This window comes from Aulonocara sp. 'chitande type north' Nkhata Bay, linkage group LG18 (genome assembly GCF_057382095.1).
Source record: "Aulonocara sp. 'chitande type north' Nkhata Bay isolate Kocher_YH1m ecotype deep benthic linkage group LG18, A_spYH_male_GT1.1, whole genome shotgun sequence".
In the NCBI taxonomy this organism is placed as follows: domain Eukaryota; kingdom Metazoa; phylum Chordata; class Actinopteri; order Cichliformes; family Cichlidae; genus Aulonocara; species Aulonocara sp. 'chitande type north' Nkhata Bay.
Genome location: NC_141361.1, coordinates 24,629,686 through 24,652,812, shown reverse-complemented (window position 1 = coordinate 24,652,812; position 23,127 = coordinate 24,629,686). Strand labels below are relative to the sequence as shown.

At 41.2% G+C, this 23,127-nt stretch overlaps 2 protein-coding genes across 3 annotated transcripts in view; both read left to right on the top strand.

Moving 5' to 3' along the window:
* The first annotated feature begins 2,382 nt into the window (after positions 1 to 2,382).
* Positions 2,383 to 7,180, top strand: ifi30a (IFI30 lysosomal thiol reductase a). The gene is made up of 7 exons (XM_086273219.1): positions 2,383 to 2,609; positions 3,577 to 3,765; positions 3,929 to 4,003; positions 4,149 to 4,235; positions 4,363 to 4,515; positions 6,796 to 6,864; positions 6,939 to 7,180. Exons 1-7 carry the CDS (start codon positions 2,490 to 2,492, stop codon positions 7,002 to 7,004), a joined length of 759 nt encoding a protein of 252 aa, XP_086129345.1. The 5' UTR covers positions 2,383 to 2,489; the 3' UTR covers positions 7,005 to 7,180.
* Positions 7,181 to 9,808: 2,628 nt separating this feature from the next.
* pde4ca (phosphodiesterase 4C, cAMP-specific a) overlaps positions 9,809 to 23,127 on the top strand; it is a 49,133-nt gene continuing 35,814 nt past the window's right edge. Inside the window, exon 1 of one of the 2 annotated variants that reach the window (XM_086271376.1) lies at positions 9,809 to 10,158. In XM_086271376.1, the coding sequence (XP_086127502.1) occupies positions 9,809 to 10,158 (350 nt within the window). Of the gene's footprint in view, positions 10,159 to 21,727; positions 22,872 to 23,127 lie in introns of those variants that run through there. The other variant, XM_086271380.1, reaches the window with a different exon arrangement.

Below are 23,127 nucleotides of genomic sequence, written 5' to 3'. Positions count from 1 at the left end.
TTTTTTTGGAGGATGCAGAGTTCCAATTGGTGAAAATCGATGTGTGTCACAATGCTGTGTTTGATCTGTGTTGGATCAAATATGGTGGACCTGATTTTTAGAATGAGTTTTGTTGTTATAAGTCAGTTATTTAGTCTGTCAATAGCTGTAATTCAGTGACAGCAACAAAGTGAAGTTTCACATTTTCCTCTGGCTAATTGTTCATGTGATGATGGATGTGCTAATGGATTTGCTGGGCTTGCAGGTGCTTGGCAGGATCCTCCATGTTTGTTTGCATGGTTTGACTAACAGAGCTGTCTGACAGTAGTAGCTTTGAAAAAACTTTAAACCTATAGTTAAACTGATAGTAATCTTTTCTAGCCCAAATATGTTTTGCTACTGATCATCCAAAGCAGTCCATTTAGCTCCCATATTAGCTGCATGTTATGACACTCCACTTAGCATTACCTAGAAAAAAGTCAGAACCAGTAGTTCAGTGCCTATTGGTACCTACTTCCTACATAGAAAGAGAACAGAATCTTTGCTGGTTTTTAAAAGTGGTAGGTTGTCTTAATTTAAGAGTCAAATCCAAAAAACTTGGCAAAGAACAAATTTTAAATTGTATCATAGTGTTATTTGACATTACTAGCTTGTCACAAACTGTTCACATCAGCCTCGTCATCCCATTCTTACGGAAAGGAAATGGAGAGAAAAGACTGAGGCATGCCAAATACATAAGAACTGGACGGAGAATCAGTGGAAACAGGTCTGATAGAGGCATCCAAATGTTGAATTTCAACCTTAAGGAAGCAGTGTGGGATCATCTTGACAGAGAACGGAACAAAAGGCAGAAACAAAAGAGCTCTAAATGTCCTTCAAGAGACCTGGACAACTATTCCTGAAGACTGCTTAAAGAAAAAAACGGAAAGCTGCCTAAGAGATTTCAGACCATGTTGAAGGATAAAGTGGTTGTACCAAAAGTGGACTTTCAAGCTGTATTTCCATGGATGTTTGCACTTTTTTTTTTTAAATAATAATTTGCTTCTCTTAACTTCCATTTACCTGGCAAAATATTGATGACCTTTGTACTCTACTGTAGAAATGTGGTCATTTAAATTTGGGGAATTTGAAAGGTGACACCATATAGAAGCAAGAAACTATGAGTTTTGTAATTTTGGCACAACCTGCAGGGATTCTGCTACTTCCTTTTTCATATGTTTGTATTTTATTTATGTTAATTCATCAGTTTTACATCCACTCTTCTATTTCCTGCCAGCTTTTAATGCCAGCTACTCACTGTGTCTATTGAGGAACTCTGACCTCCATATGCTTTCCCCTTAATTTTGGTGTAAGACCGCAGCCTTAAATAGACTTCTGTTTTGCCTCAGTTTCTGTATGCCTTGTGTGTGTGGGGGGACTTTTGATTCACACACAGAATATTTAATTTTTTGCTACTCTAATGTGTGCTCTGCATCCCCTGCCTGGGTATTTGGCCCTGGGTCTTCAGGCCGAGCCTCGTACCACAAATCATATTTCACAGTAAATATGGGAAAGGAAAGAAAATTTGGAATTCCCCTCCCCAAAAAAAGGTTTGATTTTCAATGAAGTGAGGGGCTTTGGTTTTGCCAGATACACCCAATACAAAATAAAGGGCTGCAAGTCAGGAAGTTGAGTGAATCACACAGTCATGGCTCACTTCCCTGTTTTCAAAAACAGACAAAAGCTGTTACAGATCATGTGAGAATCACCAGGTAATCCTTATATAGTGCCCAAGGTTTGTGATGATTTTCTGCATGTCAACTCTTCTTGAGCAAGACCTTTGGACCGCCTCTGTTTTATAATGAGGCAAAACAAGAATGACAACAATAGACAGAAAACTTCCCCATTCATCTGTTGGAAAAAAAAAACCCCTAACATATCTTAAGAGGGAACTTCTTAACCTTTACAGAACATGATAAGATTTAAAATTGAGATGTTGCATCGTCTTAAAATGCCCTTTTGAATCCTTATTGTAAAATAAACATTTTCCAGTATTAGGTTTTAATTGTAGAGATACAATTTATGTCACACAAGTTACGGGATGTTCTTAAATTATACCTTGAAACGCTTTGTGAATAAAATAAATAACTCAGATATATATGTATTTCCTTTTAAAAACGTGAGCTATTGTGCCTGTACACGACGTTATTTTTTTTATTGATAGACTTGAAATGTCCACGTAGTTAAATCATTGCGAACTTCACGAACTTCAGGATGTGTAAACTTACTACATACTAACATGCCAATCATATGACAGTTCTATTTCCTCAGAACAGCAGCAGAGACTTCGCTCTCTTTGGATAGATGTCTCCTAGTTACAAGTGACGCTTAAGACCACAGCCAATCAAAAAACAGCTAACCTGCACGAGGAAGCGCGGTCGAGTATTAAAGAGTGGACCCGCACAGTTGTTTGTGGGTCCGTGTTGTGGTGCTAGTGACAGTTATAAACAGTGACTTGGTTGTAGGTAAGGATGAAGGCACTACTGCTGCTGTTTTTGGCTTTTGGGTACGTCGGCTCCTCCGTGTACTCCTCATGCTCCCAGTCGCCATTAAACTGGTGTTCATCTGTTGACTCGGCTGTTGAGTGCGGGGTAAGAACTTTATACATAACTTTTTATCAAGAGCTAATTTTGAATGGCTAGTTAGTGTCGACGACGTTAGCCACTTTCATAGGTAAGGCAATAGCTAAATAAAAGTTTCTATATTTATGAGAAAAAAAAACCCACTGAGAGAAAGCGTAGCAGCACCAATGAGTGCGTCGCTGTAATGTGATATGCGGTCAGTTTTCAGGTGAGTAAACTGACCTGACCGCAAATAATGGTTTCCTCTGATAAAGACTTCAAAATTATAGTCTGAATGTGGAGAGGTGAAACATTATCATGCACATGAAGTTAGCGGAGCCAGTCTCTTACAAAAATCAGAGTCATCCTTAAGCGTTGCCCTTGTCTTCATCTTTTAATGACGTCACGTGTGTTATTAAGTAATTATTTATAGCTAATGTTCGGTGTTAGCTAACAAGTACTCACTAAAACTCTGTAACCTTTTTTGTCTGTTAACTGGACTTCGAAAGAAACGGTTATTTTTAGGTTTTAAGGAAATAGGAAGTAAAACTTTCAAATACCAGTTCTTTGCCAGCTGTGCGGTCTTTACATGTACCACTAAGCAGCCAGTTTAGTTGGTCTTACCATAGTTGGCATACAGTGAATAAAAGATATAGTCATGTAAATGGTGATAGATTTATTAACAATATTACAATCACAATTATAATGCAATAAACAATATAAATATAATTCAAACTTTTAAAAACGATCGCTGCAACAACTTGATAGGTAATCTGTGTATGCTGTTTTTAAGTCATAAAAAAGGACCAGCTAATGCACATTTTCAACCTTTCTGTAGCATTTTCAGCTGAAATTGGCTTGATCACAAGTAATTACAACCACATGCTATTGATGAAAAGTCATAGTATAACTCTCACTGATGCTGAGCTTCCTCTGGAGTCTTGAACGTGGTGGCGTTTTGAAGAAGCTGACCTCCCTGTTTTGCTCTTTGCTGTAGGTTTTGAAGTCATGCCTTCATTCCACCTACACAAAGTCCCAACAGACAGACGATCCCGTTGAGGTGGGGCTTTACTACGAGAGTCTGTGTCCTGGGTGCAGACAGTTTCTCGTTATGATGCTCTTCCCCACAGCGGTCCTCCTGAATGACATCATGGTTGTTAACCTGGTGCCTTTCGGCAATGCCCAGGTAAGCAGTCGGCTGAGCAGCTTGGTTGCAGACTGCGATTGTAAATCTACCTGTGCAAAGACATTTACGGTTAAAGGCAACCCAAGAGTTCTCATCACTATATCTGTCAAAAATTTAAAAAGATTTACCCAAGTACATCATTGGTAACTGTATTCCATTCCAGGAGGTCAAACAGGATGAAAAGTACGTCTTTACTTGCCAGCATGGAGAACAGGAGTGTCTGGGCAACATGATTGAGGTGACGTTGCACCCCAGACACACACCAACCACTCAAACTGCTGAATAATGTGTCATGTCTGGTGTCAAAAGCATCTTGCTGTGTTGCTTCAAAATGCTTAATTTTTTTAAAAGAATGAAATATTTGTTTTTTGTTTTTTCTCTAGACTTGTTTGATGAACATGTCCAAGATGGCTTTTCCAATCATTTTCTGTATGGAGTCCTCCTCTGATGTCATCAATTCAGCCAAAGCTGTAAGTGTGTGTGCGCGTGTTTGTTTGATTTATGCAGGCAATTGACTGGTCTAGACCACTTCAGTCCATGACTTTTTTTTTTTTCGGTCACTAATAAATTTCCGTTTACAACCATGTTTGGTTGTAGTGTACTGGAGTCTATGACCCCACTTTGAGCTGGGACAAAGTCATGAGCTGCGTCAATGGTCCTCAAGGAAACCAGCTGATGCATCAAAATGCCTTGGAGACGGCTGCCCTGAAACCTCCGCACCAGTACGTGCCCTGGATCACCATTAATGGGGTAAGACTTTACTGCAGTAACAGCCTATCCAGCAAATACCATGGTGTTCAGTTTTACTTATATAGTGCCAAATCGCAACAACAGTCACGTAAAGGCACTTTATCTCATAGGGTAAAGACCCTACGACGTAAGAGAACCCCAACAATCAGACAGCCTACAATGAGCAGCACTTGGTGACAGTGTAAAGGAAAAACTACCTTTTAACAGGAAAAAAACCCTCCTCCTCTGTGTTAGCTATCTGCCGCAACTAGGGATGGGTACCGGTGTCCGGTGCCATCACAAACGGTAGTAACCAGACCGAAAAGCAGCGCACATTTCGGGTGCTTTATTTCGGTGCTTTTTTTTCCTGAGCTGTGATACACTTCTAGCCAATCATTTTATGTTTCCCAGAGCTACAGATTAAAAATGTCCAAGGCGAAGCGGTCAAAAGTCTGGCTGTACTTCACAGCAAAATATGCAAACTCAGCAGCCTGCAACAAGTGCTTTAAGCTGATACTGTGATACTGTCAAAGGAGGTAACACCAAGAATCCGATTAAACAGCTGGCGACGCATAGCGGGTTTTTTTAAAAGCCGAGAAATGCGCCGTATTTGATAGCTTGCTGCGAGACCTCACACCGTGCACGTCGGGTGGGTTGCCAGTTATCGGACCCGGAGCAACATCCCCCAAAAACCCGAAGAATAGAGTCCTGGCCCCTAGCCCTGCCAGTGTAGCAGAAATGATGACGGATGATGATGGCAGCAGCAGCCGTTCTTCTCTGCGTGAGTAGCTTCATGTTGGTCATGTGTAATTTACGTTGAGTAGGCTAACCACGTTATTACATTAATGCATGTAAGGTGAACTAGCAAACATCATCATAGCTACATGCGGCTGTCCTCTTGTTTGATGGCAGATACTCCCTTCACCCTGGCCAAAAAGGCTAAAATGACCAAAGAAAAAGTGGGAAACAGTTAAACATGAGAGGGTTTAAGTTTGTGTTTTTTCCATTGTTTAAGCACTGCTTCCAGCCAAGAGTGATGCCATATATGCCACATAGCTGCAGAAAAGGCTAACATTGTTATATTTTTACAAAAAAAACCAGCTGAACATGAGAGGTTTTTGGACAAAGTTTGTGTTCTCCATTCTTTAAGCACCGGTTTGAGCACCGTTTAAGCAACGGCACCGTTTCAAAAGTACCGATTTGGCACCGGTATCGGATAAAACCTAAACGATACCCATCCCTAGCCGCAACCAACTGGGGCATGAGCAGAAAGGAAAAGGGAGACAGGACACAATACAAACTATAGGAGAGAGAAGACAGAATTGAATGACATACAGCATGGAAGTGGACGTTTTTCCTTTACTCTATAAAAACATAATGAAGAGGTGAGAAACTGTAAGACATCAGACTGGAATGGAGAAAGTGATTTGAAATGATCCAGATCTGATGTTGACTCTGTCCTTCAAAAGAAGTGCTGTTACTTTTTCAGTGATGAGTTTGACACTTGATCTGCCTCAAAGCCCAAATCTGTTAGTGAAAGAAAGCTGGGACTGATACATGTAAAGCTGCCTCTTTTTCACTTGACATCATGCAGTACCCTAACATAAAAATGGAAGTTTTGTCTAAAGCAAGTCACATGTGAATTGCAGGCACGCCCACGTAAGCCCCTCTTCTTTATTAGAGGCGTTAGTATTGGAATGTTAAACACACTTTTTGCTGTTAGGAGTTTTACTATGTACTGTACTTCCTGGACCAACTTAAGGTCTTCTTTTCGTATTTAGATTTCCAAAATCCATATGACAATAGGTGCATAGTAAGTGTGCCTCACCTGATTACAATTTTGCTAAGATCACATGACCCAAGATTGACGGCAATCACATTTTTGGGGGATTCCTATGAAAAGCAAGTCAAATGCTAAATTCAGATCATCCACAATATAAGGTTATCAGGCTGCTCAGCTCTATCTGTTGCATTTGCCTGTCCCTTTTTGGAAATGGTCTCTCTCAGCCTTTGCACTTACCACCTTAGTCATTCACACCGGTCTTCCTTACAGTTATATGACATTGCTGTGACCTGCAATCACCTGCAAGTCATGCACCTAGCAATCTAACGAGGTCAATCAGATGATCTGTCTCTGACGGCCTCTTATTGCTGTTTTACATTCCAGTATCACCAGGTTTAAGACCTAAAGTGTACTGCTAAGTGTCTGTTGCCTTAATAAACCATTCAAACTGTGTAACTGAGGTATGAGAAGTTACTTATTTTTAAATGTTGGGAATATTAATTTTCATTGATTTGTAGGAGCATACAGACGACCTGCAGGACAAAGCCATGAATTCTCTCCTCTCTCTCGTCTGCAGCATGTACAAGGTACAGTCATCAATGTCTACTAGATATCTGCCTTGTAATTTACTTGAACTTAAGTTTTTGTTTTGTTTTTTCAGGGCACTAAGCCTGCGGCCTGCGGGGGGAGCCAGATGCACTACAAAACTTACTGCCAGAAAGTGTGAATGAGAAATTCTGCACATGCCTGTTTACTAGCCAGGTGTGGCCTCTAAACAAGAAACACTGAAGAATGTCATCAAAGATTTTCTTTTTCTTTTTGTGTTTTTGAACTTTGTTTCTAAGAATTTGATCACTTCACTTTTGTAATTCCAAAATATAAAAACACACGTTACCTTCTTAAGAGACTGTGTTGTCATTGAATTAATATCTATGGAAACCAAAAAATCATAAATGGCTTTTGTAGTACTTTGGTATTTGCCTTATTTAAAGTGTTTTTTGCTTAACTTTTTAAAAAACAGTTTAGATGGAGGTACACAAATTCACAAATCATCCAAAAAACACAAATCATCATTTGTTAGAGGTAATAAACACACACAGTAGGGTATTCATATCTTGTGGGGACAATGCTTTACCTAGCCCCTAACCATCGAAAATGAATGCCTAACCCTTGCCCTAAACCTAACCATAACCAATTGTTACACTGTGACTAAAACCACAGTCTCAGTCTCCAAATTCCCTTCAAACTTGTGAGAACCAGGATTTTGGTCCCCAAAAGGGCCGTTGGTCCCCACAAATATAGTAAGCTTACACACAGACACACACACACACAGACAGACACAGACAGTGTTGTCACAGTGCTGTATTAAAACTGATATTTTGAGTTTATTTACTAGATTCTTTGTCTTTGTAGTCTCCCACAGCGTCAGAGTAAGTGTTTAATGTAAATGGTAGGATAATAGGTAATCTAAAGCTCATGCCTAATGGCCTTGAAAACATGTGTCACAGTTGACCTTATACTTCACGTTCTGTTTGTTTTTTTTAAACCTGAGTTAATGTGGGCTTAGCATCAGGAGGCACAGGTTCATTAAAGTTCACAAAATCTCCTGAATCTTTAACACAGACTCACCTACAGCTACAAATTTAAACCGTGTTCATGGAGTAAGAAAAAAAGCTTAAATGAGAAGATTTTAGGCAACCGCTTGATCAAACCCAGAGTTTTGCTGCACTGACCGGCAGGTCTGGATCTGCAAGGTCCACAGATTCTGCAGACAGACTCGCATGACTAATGGCATGCCATGCAGGCTGTTCCACCACCTCAATCTCTGTACCAGCATCTGCAGCCTCCACATACTTTCTGTTTTGGCGACTAATTGTCGTCATTTTCCAAAACATCGCTTTTGGGTCAAATCGGTTTACTACTACTACTACTAAGAAAGTTTGCTGTTTATCACCGATGTGATGACAGCTGAAAGTTTTGAAGAGGCGGGGAGACAGTTTGGTCTGTACTGAGTGACATCCCAGCTAAATGTTGGTGCCACAGACAGCTTCATATCTCATCTTAACTGTAGTTCCTGTATCCTCCTCGTTGGCATTTCCTTCTCATTTGTCTGGTTCCCAGTAGCTGAAAGTATGAGGAGAAATAACTCAAAAATTTTCAACTTCACAGAGGTAAGAGTAATAATTTCACGTTTAAGAAATTCGGCAACCTTTATTACGCTTGGCTTGGTTATTTCTTTCTTTATTTCATTTGCTTTCTTTTATGAACTCAAAAGAAAGTGAACTGGTTACACATTCGCAAAAACTAAATGGAAAGCTATGATGTGTGATTAATGTGGATTCTGTAATTGCACTGCTACGTGTTTTGTTTTCCTTTCTTGTTCCTGTTGCCAAATAGTTGTGGAAACTTTAATGGGAGCTTGTGTGTGAAAATAAGCAACAGCATTAAAGTGTAAAATTGTGTCATTAAGGAAGGAAATCATTTGGTGGCAAAGATAATGTGTTGCAGCATAGCTTTCTCTTGATCGATCCAACTCATAATCCATGAAGTTGACACATCGGCCCCTCTCGTGGTGATCTTGGATAGAAACGGTCAACAATAAAACTCCAGAGTCTGTTGACGTTTGTTTATGGAAAGGTGAAACTTCCAAGCAGAAGGAGAGATAGGGTCACGGGATACAGTGGCAAACAAGGACTCTTATCTGTTTCCCCTCAACGCTGACGCTGAAACAGAGAAGCCCTGAGAGCGAAATCCCGAACACTGTCTCCCTGTAAGAACCGTCTATTGTGTCCAAGGTGATAGTGTGTTTGGTCTCAGGACCTGAAATCAGATAAACCTTCCAAAAATAATGCCCGAGTTGGCTTTTGTGAGGCTTGTCACATTTTTAGTAGCGTCATAAAAACAGCCCTGTGCATGGCTCACCTTTAGATCTCAACAGATGGTCTTTTTTTTTTTTTTTTACTTCACAGAGACTTTTCAAGAAGCTCGGGAAATATAAAAACTTCTCCCTGCTGGCAAACATGCAGCTTTCCTTTATGTATGGTTTCTGTGATATCCCTGCTAAAATGCTGCTTCTGTATTGTTGCTCTGTCACCAGTTTGTGTAGTTCTTGTAATTATTGCAGGCCATAAACTATTAACAACAAAAAGGCAAATTTTCTCTGAACATCATTTTCATATTTCAAAGTAATAGCCCAGAAAGCTGCACATAAGCTAAATTATAGGATGAATGAGTGCCAAGTAGCTTTGAGCCAGGGTTTGCTGTTGAAAAGCACAGAGCTGCTGATTTTTGTGATGCATAGCAATCAATCTTGTTAGCGCCACAGCACATGCACATGCACATCCCTTTCATTTCAGTAAGAAAGCTGACATGCAAAGCATATGAAAGAAAATCGAGTTAACCAAGCAGTTTCCATTTCATAAAAATCTCCTTTCTTGTCTGCAGTTCACTCCAAACCTTTGAGTTCAGTGCAAAAAAGTGAACAAGTTAAAAAGCTGGCCCCCCTTTTTGTCTCCAATCTAGTCTTTATGAATGCAGATTTATCCCGTCTTTATACCATCACACTCTTCTTTTTCTAGCTTACAGTTAGACATGTATGCATATATCATCTCAGTAAAAAAACAAATCGCCTGCCTTTTATCTGCCTTACAGAGACAGTGGGATTCCTTAGACCAAACCTCCTCTGTAGAGCCTCTCCAGGACTGTGATATCAGATGGGCTGTGAAGAGGCTCTTCTCGGGAAACCTGCAGCTGCCCAAGCTTTCCTGCAGATCTTCTGCTCAGGATGGCCCTCCGCCCGTCGCCCCATTGGGCCCTGCGACCTACAGGATCAAACACTCGAGAAGTTACGGGACTCTGACCAGCTGCATGTCCAGAGGCCTGTAAGTCACTGATGTTGAACATGTTTAGTGGCATTTTGCTAATGAATTTAAATGTGCATACCAAAACATCACACATCCTGCTTCAAAAGCATGTTTGGGAACACATGATACTTCAGGTATCTCACACATGTTAAATTCATTCTTTAAATATCCTCTGATTTCCTCTAGAAAGAACAGCTCTGGAGTTTAAGTGTTCCCAAAACCAGCGCTCTGTGTGGAAAGGAGTAAATTTTTTCCTAGTTTCCCAACAGCTGGGCCCCTTCTCAAGCTTAATGATTAAAATTATATGTGTTCAGTGTGAAACCAGCCCCTGTGAAGCAAGCTGTGGTCTTGTAAATCAACACAGATTAAGGAGTACTTAATGATCATCTGTTTTTAGGCGGGGCGGGGGGTAATTGTTTATTTAGGTTGAAAAAAGCTGCGTTGCTTCTCGAGCATATGATTGAACAAAGTTAAGCTTAAGGCGTTGCGCTCGCCTCTGTCACACTGCTGAACAATTATCGCCATAAAAGATCAGACAAACAAGGCTCTTATTATTGTTTTCACAACAACATTCAAGCTGCTTCAGCAATACATCTGTAGCAATTTCGGCCTCTCTAAACTTCGTGTGTGGGTGTGTACGTGTCTGCGTGTGCTGGCGTCTGTGAACGTGTGTGTACGTGTACCATCATTACGTCTCTTTTTCCACCTGTTGATGGAATCCGGAGACATCTGTTTGATATTGTTATTAGTTACAGTGAACCTCACAGGTGAACCCCTGTTGGCTTCTTCTTTGTCATGTGATTCATTGTTGAGTAGCACCTCTGCAAACACTGGATAAACTGAGAGTGATGTGGTGTTTTGTTCTTTTGCATTGCTCTTTATACGCTCACTGGCCACTTTATTAAGTACACCTATACAACTTCATGAAATATCCAATCAACCAGTGACATGGCTGCAACTCTGTGCGTTTGGCCATTTAGAAATGATTGAGACGACCTGCTAAAATTCAAAATGAGCTTCAGAATGGGGAAGAAAGGTGATTTAACCAACTTTGAACGTCGCTTAGAGTTTGGTGCCAGACGGGCTAGTCTGAGGATTTCACAAACTGCTGATCTGCTGGGATTTTAGCCACACAGTCACCTCTAAGGTTTATAGAGAAGAGTCTGAAAATGAGAAACTACCTTGAAAGTTTATTATTTGGTTGGCTGTAGGTGGTGGTGGTTCAATGCCTGACTGCTCCAGTCTCCATGCCTAGGCATCCTTAGGCAAGATACTAACCCCAAGTTGCTCTACGATTCATCCATCAGAGAATGAATGTGTGTGAATGTTAGATAGAAAGCACTTGAGCAGAGAAAAAAGAGCTTGCGTGAATGGGTGTGAATGGGTATGAGGCATGTATAAAGTGCTTTGAGTGCTCGGGTAGATTAGAAAAGCACTATATAAGAACCAGTCCATCTACCATTAATGAAGTAGATGTGCCACAGCAGCATAAGAGCACAGTGGTGTTCTTGTTATATAAGAACAAGATTTGCTTGGGCTTTCCAAAATTGGATAGCAGACGTGCCGAGACATTCTGAGGATATGGTCAGAATTTGGTGTAAACAGCTTGAAGGCATGGATCCATCCAGCCTTGTATCAATGATTCAGGCTGGTTTTAGTGTATTCTAGAATTTTAGAAATTGATTTTGGAATCTGTTTAAAAACAGTGGGATACATGGAGGGTCTTTAAAAGAGATGGATGATACCAGCTGTTTAAAAGTAAGAGTGACTGACTGATAATTGAGAGAAACCCAGGGGAAATGACAGGTAGAGTCTCTTGAAGAAATTTGGGAGAAATAGTGTCAACTGGGCAGAAAGAAGTGCACATATTAGAAACTATATCAAGGAGATCATTCCATCCATTCCTTTTTCTTTCAGGTAATTCATTTCAGGGTCGTGGGGGGCTGGAGCCTATCCCAGCTGCCATAGGCTTCAGTAGATAGGCATAAGTAGATGACTACACTTGGACAAGGTGATAGGATCCAATCGTGAACTGTGACCTGATACCATAGATCTTACTAGCAATAAATAATAAAATAATAAAAAAAAAAAATTGACACTCAACGGAGCCAGTGAAGTCGGACGTTTTTTCAGTTGAGCGTGGTTAATAAGTTCTTCATGTGAATAAAGTGAAAAGGGAGATCTTTGTTTTCCCATCTCTTTTCAGCTTTTTTGTGCTCTCTTCTATCCTGATGAATATAATCATTGATCCAAAGAGGAGGGATTACTCTGGACTTTTCAGAGGCTCTATTATCAGGATCTGATGTACACAGACTACTGAAAGTTAAGTGAGTCCCTGATATTTGAAGACAGCTGCAATGTTGAGATGGAGATATAAGAGAACAGAGCTGGGAACGTTGCTGCCAAGTTCTCATTGGGTGAATCCCATAGGCATTCAACCTATTGATTTCCTGTTTCTTGAGAGCAGGCGCAGGTTCGTATCCTACCCGTGGCGGTTGTCGCATGTCTTCCCTGCTCTCGCTCCCTCTGCTTTCTTGACACTTTTTAGTGTACCCTTTCAAATAAAGCCATCTTCATCACACAGTTCAGCTTCTTCACCTCTTTTCAGCAAATTGTTCCGCTTCTTCAGCTGTTTTCGGAAGACGATTTTCACTATATGGCATTTACTCGGCATTTTCGCAGGAAATGCAACTTTTGTGAGACAGTATAGCTCACTAGAAATCTAGAAGGGAACACAAACATGTTCAGTGTTGTTGAAAAGTAGCCAACAAAATTGGAAAATGTATTATTGTAATGGCAACGAGGACAGCAGGTTATTGGGGTCGGATGTGGCTCTGGAGGTGAAATGATTCATTCATTAATCCCTGGCTTCTTCTGTTGGCATGTCAATTCGTCCCTTTCATGCCGAACCACAAAAAACTCTCCACTTAATGCAGTGTATCCATCTCTCTCTCTTTCTCTGTGTACATGTGTGCGTGTGTTTGTGTGATAGGAATAGCGATGTATGTACTGAGTAGAAAAAGTACTTTATGATGTTTGCATGTGGATCGATGAGTGGCCTATCATGCGAAACACTTTCAGTGGTCAATAAGAGCACTACATAAATGCATTCTGTGGGTCATCTCCGGTAACAGTTCTCAGTATTACAGTCACATTTGGATACAATTGATTGCAGCACGAGACTTTGCAAGCTGGAAAAGATACTCATTGTTTTCTGGTAAATTGAAGTCTTTTGACACATATTATGCAACTATAAAAGGTCATAAGTTGTTGTTTTTTTTTACTTTATAGCATGCTCTGCTGCAACAACACACACTGTGTTTCATGTGCTTGTGTAACTGTCAACTGATCAAACATGACCTTTTCATGTAGGAGGTCAGGTCAGCTTATAGTCAGTCTTAGGCCATAACACGTCCCATCAAAGGTGCTCTCCTTCACTGTGAACTTCTCACCACTTCTTGACTCACTCTCCTGCAGACCCTACCAATGCGCTGCAATCCCCACCCAGCGGGTAGAGCCTGGGGAAGTTGCACACAGTTGCTGCACACTCTCCTGCCAAAGACACTCTTTCAAAAGAGAATCTTAATGTCAAGATTGATACTTCCTGGTTAAGTAGCTTTAACTGCTTTTTCACTGACAGATATTTTATTCACAATTGAACAATATGGCAAATATGTAAATTGAGAAGCTGTACTGCTGTTAACAAAAATATTAGCTCATTTTGGAATTTCATTCCAACAGCACATCTAAAAACATGGGAACGAGGGCAACAATCGGGTGGAGAAAAATTTTACAGCTAATGAGGTTAACTGGCAGCAGGTCAGTGACATGATTGGGTTTAAAAAGTGCATCCTAGAGAGGCAGAGGTTCACCAAGCTGCAAAAAACTGTGTCTACAAATTGTGGAACAGCTGCAGAATCATGATCGTCAGCGTAAAATGGCAAAGACTTTGAATATCTCATCATCTGCAGTACATAATGTCCTCAAAAGATTCAGAAAATTGTTAGAAATCTCTTTGTGCAGGTGAAAAGACTGAAAATCAATATTAGATGGCTATGATCTTTTGGCCCTCGGGCAGCACTGCATTAAAAACAGGAACGATTCTGTCATGGAACTGTGAGCACAGTTCACTGTGCCATCCGCAAATGCAGGTTAAAGCTCTATCATGAAGAGAAGAAGCCGTAATTGGACACGATCCACGAACGCTGCTGTGTTCTCTGAGCCGACGCTCGTTTAAAATGGACTGAAACAAAGTGAAAAACTGTTCTGTTCTCTGTACATCTATTACATCTGCATGACTTTGTATTTGCTGAACTAACCTGTCTTTAGTCCAGACCTTTCACCAACTGAAAACATTTACAGCATAAATAAGTGAAAACTTCAACAAAGAAGAGCCAGGACTGATGAGCAGCTAGAATCATATATCAGACAAGAATGAGACAACAAAAGACCAGCAGCTGGTCTCCTCAGTTCCCAGATGTTTAAAAGAAGATGGGAATGGTGCACAGTGGTAAACATCGCCCTGTCCCAACTGTTTTTAAACATGTCGCTGCCATCAAATTCAAACATTTGATGCGCTTTCTGTGTTCTGTTAATACCTGTTTATGATATTTGCAAATCATTTCGTTCTCCTTTTATTTACATTTTACGCAGCATCCCGCCTTTTTCAGCATTGGGTTTGGAAAAACACTATCCTGCCAGCCTCTTTATGCACGTACGGGGCCCTAAAATGCAGAAAAAAACCTTCAGATGCACTATAAACATCACATCTAGATTTATACTAACGGATTACTGCTATAACGCAGCACATAAAAAATAGGTGCAAGTACTGTGATGTTTCACTTTTATTTACTTCATAAATGTTTATATGACAGCAGGTATAAAGTAGCACGGCTACAAACATGACAGCAGGGATATCGAAGGACTAGAAAGCCTTTCATTATGTTCCCTTTCTATGAAGAGAGCCATGTGCTCTCCTGTTTACCAGTTGGTAGTGCAGTTTTGATGGGATGCCAGAGAAAGTGTTTATAGAGAAATCTCAGGATGCTTTATAGCTGACAATGCTGCAAATCTTAGGATAACCTTTTCCTTTTCCTTTTCTACATCATATACATCAAATTTGCATTAAATGACTCCAGAACGGACCTCAGCAGCTTGGAAGGGATGCGGCTTTTTATGAAACATCTGAGGAAGAATGTTCTCAAAAGACAAACCATTTCCTACCCGGAATAAAGCAGATGGTTTACAAACAAAGTGGATCTGGTGTGAGCCTTTTCTCCAAGTGTGTCATACTCGATGTCTGAAAGTGTCTGATGCACGCTTCCTGCTGGCAGCTGAGGCCTGAAAACCTGGAATTACAACATCACTCTGAAAGAGAAGGTTGTAAGCATGCTCTGTCCACAGCAGATGGGATCTCCAGATGGATGTTTGGAGACAGTGAGTCAGCGTAATGTTTTCTATGAGCCCTGTTTTTTCTGGGGGTTTTTTGTTCTTACTGTCTTTGGCATGCTTCATTGCGGGATAAACTTTCGGGTGAATCTCGTATCGAGAAACAAGCAGAAAGCCTTTTTCCAAACTAACAGTCATCCCATTCCAGACACTACTCAGTCTCAGTTATCATAGAAGCAGTCACATGAGAGGCTGCGAGTCTGAGCCACTCTTGAAAAGTTGTAAGCAAACTTTATGCTGACAGAAGCATCCAGCTGATGGTACTGTCTCGATGTCTGATTCTGTAAAAAGGGGAACATCTCGAAACACACGAATGGCCTCAGTGTGAGGAACTCCACTCCAGATGTGCCTCAGGAATACTTAAATCTGAATCTGATTGGGCACTGGGTAGCTCTTAAGCCTCTGTGGCTCTGAGAGTTGATGACAACGATAACAGGCCCATAATTTGACTTTATTCATCTATTCATTTTGCTCTCATGATTGCACATCTCCAAGTGATATAGTATTATTTCCATATTCCTCACAGTCCTCTTGGCTCCGGCTGGCTGTGCTGTAGCTCCGTCCACTTGCAGAAATGCCAGAAATGTTTTGTTTCCGTGCTCGCTGATATCGTCGCTCTGAAAAAAAACGAAACCTTAAGATGCCAGACAAATCGTGTTTGTGCTTTAGTCTGCTGCTGCTTGCCTGGTTCCAGTGACTGCTTAAAAAACATGTTTCTTTGGATGTTAAATGTTAACTAACTTTGGCTGGAGTGTGCTGAACATACAGGTACAGAGTTAATAAAGGGGAGCCTGAAGGTCGGGTTAATGAGCGAAGTGAGAGTGAACCGAGACAAAATGACAGTAAAACACATTCTGAGATGAGCTGCAAAAGATTATTTGTCTCATTTCTAGATATAAGGATGGATAAGCAGAAATGACAGCACCAAATTTAATGCAGTGCAGTGCTAATGAGTGTATGCACACACACACACATGCACACACACACAAAAGCTCTCAAGCAAACAATTCTTATTTCCTGCTTTCCCTAAACAGCTGTTGGTCATAGGTTCAGTCCTGTGTCAGATGTTCCAGCTCCCTAGGTTATTTTAGTTACTCTAGCCAGCGCCGGTGTTTAGTTATGAGTCCTTAATCACAGGAGGACCTTTTCTCACTCTCCGGCAATAAACAGAGAGATTGGGTGAGGGAGAAGATGTTGTTGCCTCTGGTCACAGATAGAGAGTGCCATCGTGACAGCACCCATGCTCTCTATAGCTTTTATCTACCTCTGCTTTTTATAGTCAGAGGCACTTCATGTGATTCTTCCTGGTGCGCTCAGAGCATGTGAAAGGCAAAGAAGCTGTCTCTGAGGAAATAGGCAACTTCACAACAGATAGCACCTCAGGGAGTGCAGGGGGGGAGGGGGGGGGAGCCTGAGTATGCAAACTTGGGAGTGAGAGTAAGTAAGGTGAGCTCGAAGGCCAAGCCAGGCGACGGCTTAATGTTTATACACAGGCGGAATTTGGAAAGGAAGTAATTATGAAGCACAGTTTGAAGTTGATGAACAATATGTTCCTTAGGATTGCAAGGGAGAGAAGAGGGGGGAAGTAGAGGGATGGAAAGAGGGATAGAGGAGCAGAAGGAGGTAATCTGTCATGCTTCCACTCCCTGTAAATCAGACGTCCATATTTAGTTGGAAAGAGGGAAGGCCTCACAGTAATGTAAACAAAGCCTGGGGGAGGGAAGAAGGCAGGGAGAGTTTATCATCAACACTAATGTTTGAACGGCTAGCACGGCAGTCAGCATGGTCTTTAGGAAGAGACAACAGACAACGGAGCTGATAGAGCACAACTGAAGGTAGAGAGGTAGCTTTTGATTTTCTGAGCAGTCTTGTCTAGTCCATTTTAGATTTCAAAAACAGGTTTTTATTCTTGAGATCTCTGAGAGAATTTTGGAGCAATGATGAGCAGGACCAGATCCTCACCCGTCTCATATGTCATGTCACACAAAAGTCTTTAAACAAACCTGACGACAACATTTTTCAAAGGGAGAGCGAGCAAAGAGGGAGCGATCGCTTGACCACTGACCATCTATCTATTCATCATGAACGACCTGTGCTCCGAGAGCTCCGAGGAAGAACAATCTGAAGTCGATGAGACCCCCCGGGAACAAAAGCTGTCCCGGCTTCCCGTGATTCAGCTCATGTCCAGGACCGTAGGGGGTTCCACGGGAGGATCTCCAAAGGTTTCACCCAAGGATTCGCCGCGCGGGTCTCCTCGAAATTCCCCGCTGCTCTTCAGGAAGCTGCTGATGAACCGCAGCATCAACCTCCAGAGGCGCCGCTTCACCCTGGCCCACACCCCCAGGTAGAGTTTATGACTGCAGCCAAGATGATATAGATGACAGCTGTTGCACTTTGCATTATTCTCACTCAAAATAATGTAAAAAAAAAAAAAAGGTTATTTTTCGCAGATTTTGAAGATGTGTTAATGTTATGCAAGTTCTGCTCCAAATCCACCAACTAGGATTCTTATCATTCAAAAGCCATCTATTCTTATCGAATGTTCACATTTAGCACATCATTTAGACATGGATGATGCATATGGAGGGGGGTGGGGGGCTATGTAAGGGTTGTTTGGTGCTCTTTGCTGTTCCTTTTGGTATTTGGTAAAGAACAGCAGCCTTATGGCCAATCTTTACTCCACTTGGTTGGAGATGTTGATGCGTTCAAGTGTATTTTTGTCCAAGTGTTTCACACCACAAAAATGGTTGCCCTGAAGCTTATCTTATTAAAGTAAGACTGACCACAAGATGTTCTTATATTCATGCCTTTCAGTCATGCCTGCTCTCCTCTGCCAGGATAAAACTAGCCTTTTTTTTTTGGTAAGAAAGATCTAATACAAATTTTGTTCTCATGATGTGCATTTTTTTTTAAAGTTTCATTTCCATAAATAGACCTGCCCTTATTTACTGACTGCACATAGGTGCGTGGTTCCTGCTTGTGTTTAGCTTTTTCTTCTTTCTATGAAATCTGCTAATTATAGAATTCATTCACAGCAAAGCTGCTGATGAGCATTGAGTTTATAATAAGAGACGCTTTTCCAAACCCGCTGTCAGCTTTAGTGCTGAATTACCAGGAGTGTTTTTCCTAAGCTTTGTTCACCTTTTGCTTTCCATCATGTCAGTAAACACAGCTCAGCGACATCCTTGTTGTCACAGGATCAGCAGTTTGTTGTTCCACTTGTTAAGGACACGCTTCAATCTTTCAACAATGTCTTCTTGTTTAACAGCCGCACTTTTTAATCGCTGCACTCGCTGCGAAAGCACGCCTCAAACAACTGGATATTTCCTGCCGAGTTTCAAACACCTTAAATTTATTCTTCCGTTGCAGCGGTCATAAATCTCTTTGGAAACAACGCAGCAGTCTCTCTATCAGGCAGCGCTGCTCTGGTACCTGTTGATAGCTTTAGTTTTATGATCCGTTATTGAATCACGTCAGGCTCATGATTTTATTCTTTTCAGTGCAATTTAAACATTTACCTAGTCCCCCAATTAGATTGCATTTGACCATAACTTCTTGAGATAGGGAGAATAAACAGGACTCAGGCGGGACTGTGTATTTCTCTTCCCTCACACCTGTTGGTGTCCTCAAAAGAAGAGCCTGTTGTGGAAAATTGTAAAGCACTTTAAAAAGCAAATGTCTCCAGTGTGTACTCTGAGCATATAAACACTCAGATGTAGGCACCATGCAAATCGGCGCTGTTGCACGGTGTCTCCAGCTTGTTGCACTGATGTCAGGCACATCCACCTCAGTGAAATCAGATTAAAAGCTCGAGAGAAACTCTAGCTGGTGCTGTAAATTCCTGCCTTACTTTTATTGGCAGGAGCATTCCTACGAGAGCTGGGTGCCCCGTAGGAAATCTAAACATGCAGCATTTAAACGGTGGTGTATTTGACATTGGTGGATATGTTTCTATTTCAGAGTTTATTGTAAACTGTTTAATTGAGCTCGGGGTGTCTGTTAAAAATCTAAATATTAGAGGAAAAGAAGTCAAGTGGACTTCAAGGCTCAGTCTTGATTGTCAGATATCTGGAGGGCAGCGCAGATACTCAACATGTCAGGCTTTGTTTTACACAGCTCTGAGGCCAGGCCATTGAGGAAGTTTCCGCCTGCAGTGTCACAGCTCAAATAAATGGATGGACATGAGTTATTGCAGGATGACTGGCAAGCAGGAAGAATTAAACAAACTGGGGGTCCGGCGGAAAATTAATGTCGCAGGCCGCTCAAATATAGAACGTGCGCGCAAATTTATTTTCACTTTGTGTCTAAGTTGATGAAGTCTCTTTTTCCCCTTCAGAGACACTGAGTCAAAAGGATTTTTTTCCATGAAAAACTTTTAAACATTCAATAAACTTTTTTTTCAAGCCAGCTCTGTGATGACAGGTTTTTTTTTTCCATTCAGTGTTTCAGTCACGTTATATTAATGGAAATAAAAACTGTCCAGAAAACACGCAAATTGTTGCTTTATTTATTGGATGTATTCATTTCTCGAGCAGGAGTTTTTAAAATAAATAAAGCAGCGTTATCACTTGCAACTAAAGTGGTTTCAGTTTGCAGATCGTCGACTGTATTTCTTTTTAGAGAAGTGGCTGTGTAGACAGGTGACAAATTAAAGGGGAAAAAACCAACAAACTAAATCCTAGCAAGGTGTTGTGCCACCATGATCTGCAAGAGCACTGTTCAAGTCTCTGGAACTGATCCCTCCTTCGGTGCTTTGTTTTGATGATAATACTGGAAAGCTTTGAACTTTCCCACAGGTGCTAAACTGCACAGATCCGGTGTGAAGGGAAAATGATGTGATTGTTTTCATGCTCAATAAACCGTTCAGGGATCCCTCAAGCCCTGCAGATGAGAGCACTTTCATCATGGAAGAGATTACTCCTCTCAGAATACACATTTTCATTTGTCCCCCATTTATAGGTGATGATCCTGACTTATTTCTTTCAATTTGAGCCACTGAAGTAATAATCCTGGGTCACTACTTCCATTAAAACATGGGTACATTGTTTATTTAAACCTTGAGCTTCTGCATATGGGTCATCTGCTCAACCCAGTGAGCTGCGCTCGCAGCCTCGACAGAGGTGTATGTTAAAATAGCAGAAGAAAAACGTGTGGCGACGCTGAGGATCCTCAACATGCATTTCCCCTTCTCTTCCACTAGAGGACATTAAGTTGTGAGATGCGGGCAGAGAGCCTCTCCGGAGGATGCATTTGTGTTTCTCTGATGGATCTGAGTCGGGGAAAGAGACATTTCCTTTGCTGGAGTTCGACTCTGTGGGGACTCAAATATTTTTAGGGGGGAAATGAGATGAAAAATGTTTTTCTAGCCTGATGCTGTTGAGAAATGTTGTTACTGGATCAGAGAAATTTTCTTTTCTTTCTTTCCTTTCAGTCTTGGACTGATAAGTATTAAGAGTAATGGATGGATTACAAACAGTCTTAAGTTTATCGATGTTCCAGCAGAAGGTTTAGCAGCCTGTAGTTGTTTAAGTTTTGCATTTTGATTGTTTCTTTGTTTCTGAGAATTCTTCACTTCCAAGTCGCTTCTTAATTAATTAGTTATTGGAGTAATGACCCCAAAACTGTTTTCCTTCTCATTAGGAAATATTTCCTCTTTTACTAGAAAACTTCTCTGAAATATTTCCACAATTACATGTTTCACTGTACCCCCCCCCCCCCCCCCCAAAAAAAATAAATAAATAAAATGAAATAAATAAAAAAAGATGGACTTATATTTATGATTTTAAAATCATAAAAGCTCAATATTGGAAAAGGAAACCCAATTTTTAGTTGTTGTTTTTTTTTCACCAAAAGAAAAATGATGCACTCTTAAAATTCTTCTTTTTCACTTTAAAACATAAAAAAAATAAATTTTTAACACAAAGTACCTTTAATATTAGTCCACTTTCACAGGCAGTGACCATCATTGTCCACACCCTCTCTCTTTGTGCAAGTTGCTCTCACTCACTCTCTCCCTCTTTACCACACAGCACCCTACCCACCTCTCTCTCTCTCCCTCCCTCTCTCCCTCTCTCTCCCTCTCTCAGTGGAGACAGTGTTGTTGTTTGTTGTTTTAAGCCCCGGTTTGGTCCCACCACTCTCAGGAGAGAAGAGAAGAGAGAGCAGAAGTCTGTTATGGCCCGCTGACTGGGACTACATGGGACAGCCCACTCCAGGGAGCATCTGATGGGATTATAACACTCTTTCCAGCTTTTTTCTTTCTTCCTCCTGCTCAGAATAACTCTACTCATTCTGTTGGTAGTCCACTTTCACAGAGGCAAAACTGTGTTGAGGTTGTCGGACCTGACTTTTAAAGATAAAGAATACCTGGAGGTTGTTGGTGAGGAATTCGGCTTTGACAGTTAGAAGCTCACTTGGACGAATTCAAGCTTGGTGTTTCCTATTTAGGAGTATGAAAGAGAGAGAGAAAAAAATACAAGAGAAGCGTTTATCTTGACACATCTGTGGTGAGCCGAAAGGAGAACCAGTGAGGAATTAGTCCCAGATGAGCACTGACAGCTGACACCATCCTCAGTTTCATTAGATTTGTTTCGGCCCCATACTTTCACATACAGTGAGGCGATATGCTAACTCGCTGTGCGATAGGTCTTTAACAGCCAAGACTCTTTGCCTTTTTAGGCTGTTCACGTGCACACACTCTGAGTTGAACCTTTCTGATTTTCCTTCCAAACAAATGGACATATCCGTACAGCTGGGACCCAAACCAGAACAGCCAGTCAGTTTTTTCTTTCTTATGCACTTTGGTTCATGGATTTTGCACTGAGGTGGAAGTGAATCATTTCTAACAATTAGGTTTTATGTGATAAACGCAGACTCAACAGGCCTGGCTTATTGTTGCTCTCACTCCCATTCTTGCTCCTGTCAGGTGCAGCTCATGAGTTTTGCTGTTTTGCATGTTGCAGTTGTTTTGCATTCGTCCTTCTTGGATCTGTTTTTCCTGCTCCGTCCCGTCAAGGGAACCTGCCTCCTGATGCCATAACTTGTGACGGCAGTCGACATAAAGGAATTTGTGCAGACTCTCTTTCTGATTCCAGACAGTATGGGGGCTTTGCTCGAACGGCAGAAGTTATTTTTCTTTATTGACGCAGAAGCTGGTGCTTTGACGATTCTCTAAACTCAGGCAAACTTTTTTTTGAACCCGCCAATAAAATGATGAATAAGGATTCTCGCTTTTCAAGGAAGATGCACAGCAACTTCTCCACCCGCAGGCACTCATGCATTGGGTATGTATCCAGTTGTGCGTCAGGGGTACTGTGATTGCGATGATCTTTAGTGATGGGCAGTGTAGGCAACACGAGTTTGCAGACATTCAGGAAATATTGGAAGCTGGCTTGTTTCTGTTTCTGGCTGTATATAAATATAAAACACAAGCTGATGGGAAACAATTAGACACCTCGTCTCTGTCATCGCATCATATCGATTTGATCATCTGCTCATTCTTTGTTGTGTATTTTTTCCAGTAGTTGCCATAGTTCATGC

Bases quoted from the DNA above. Each gene is read 5' to 3' on its own strand.
- ifi30a (XM_086273219.1), top strand. From the start codon at position 2,490: ATGAAGGCACTACTGCTGCTGTTTTTGGCTTTTGGGTACGTCGGCTCC. The intron at 4,236-4,362 runs GTAAGTGTGTGT...GTTTGGTTGTAG, and splicing joins TCATCAATTCAGCCAAAGCT to TGTACTGGAGTCTATGACCC. The intron at 6,865-6,938 runs GTACAGTCATCA...TTGTTTTTTCAG, and splicing joins TCGTCTGCAGCATGTACAAG to GGCACTAAGCCTGCGGCCTG.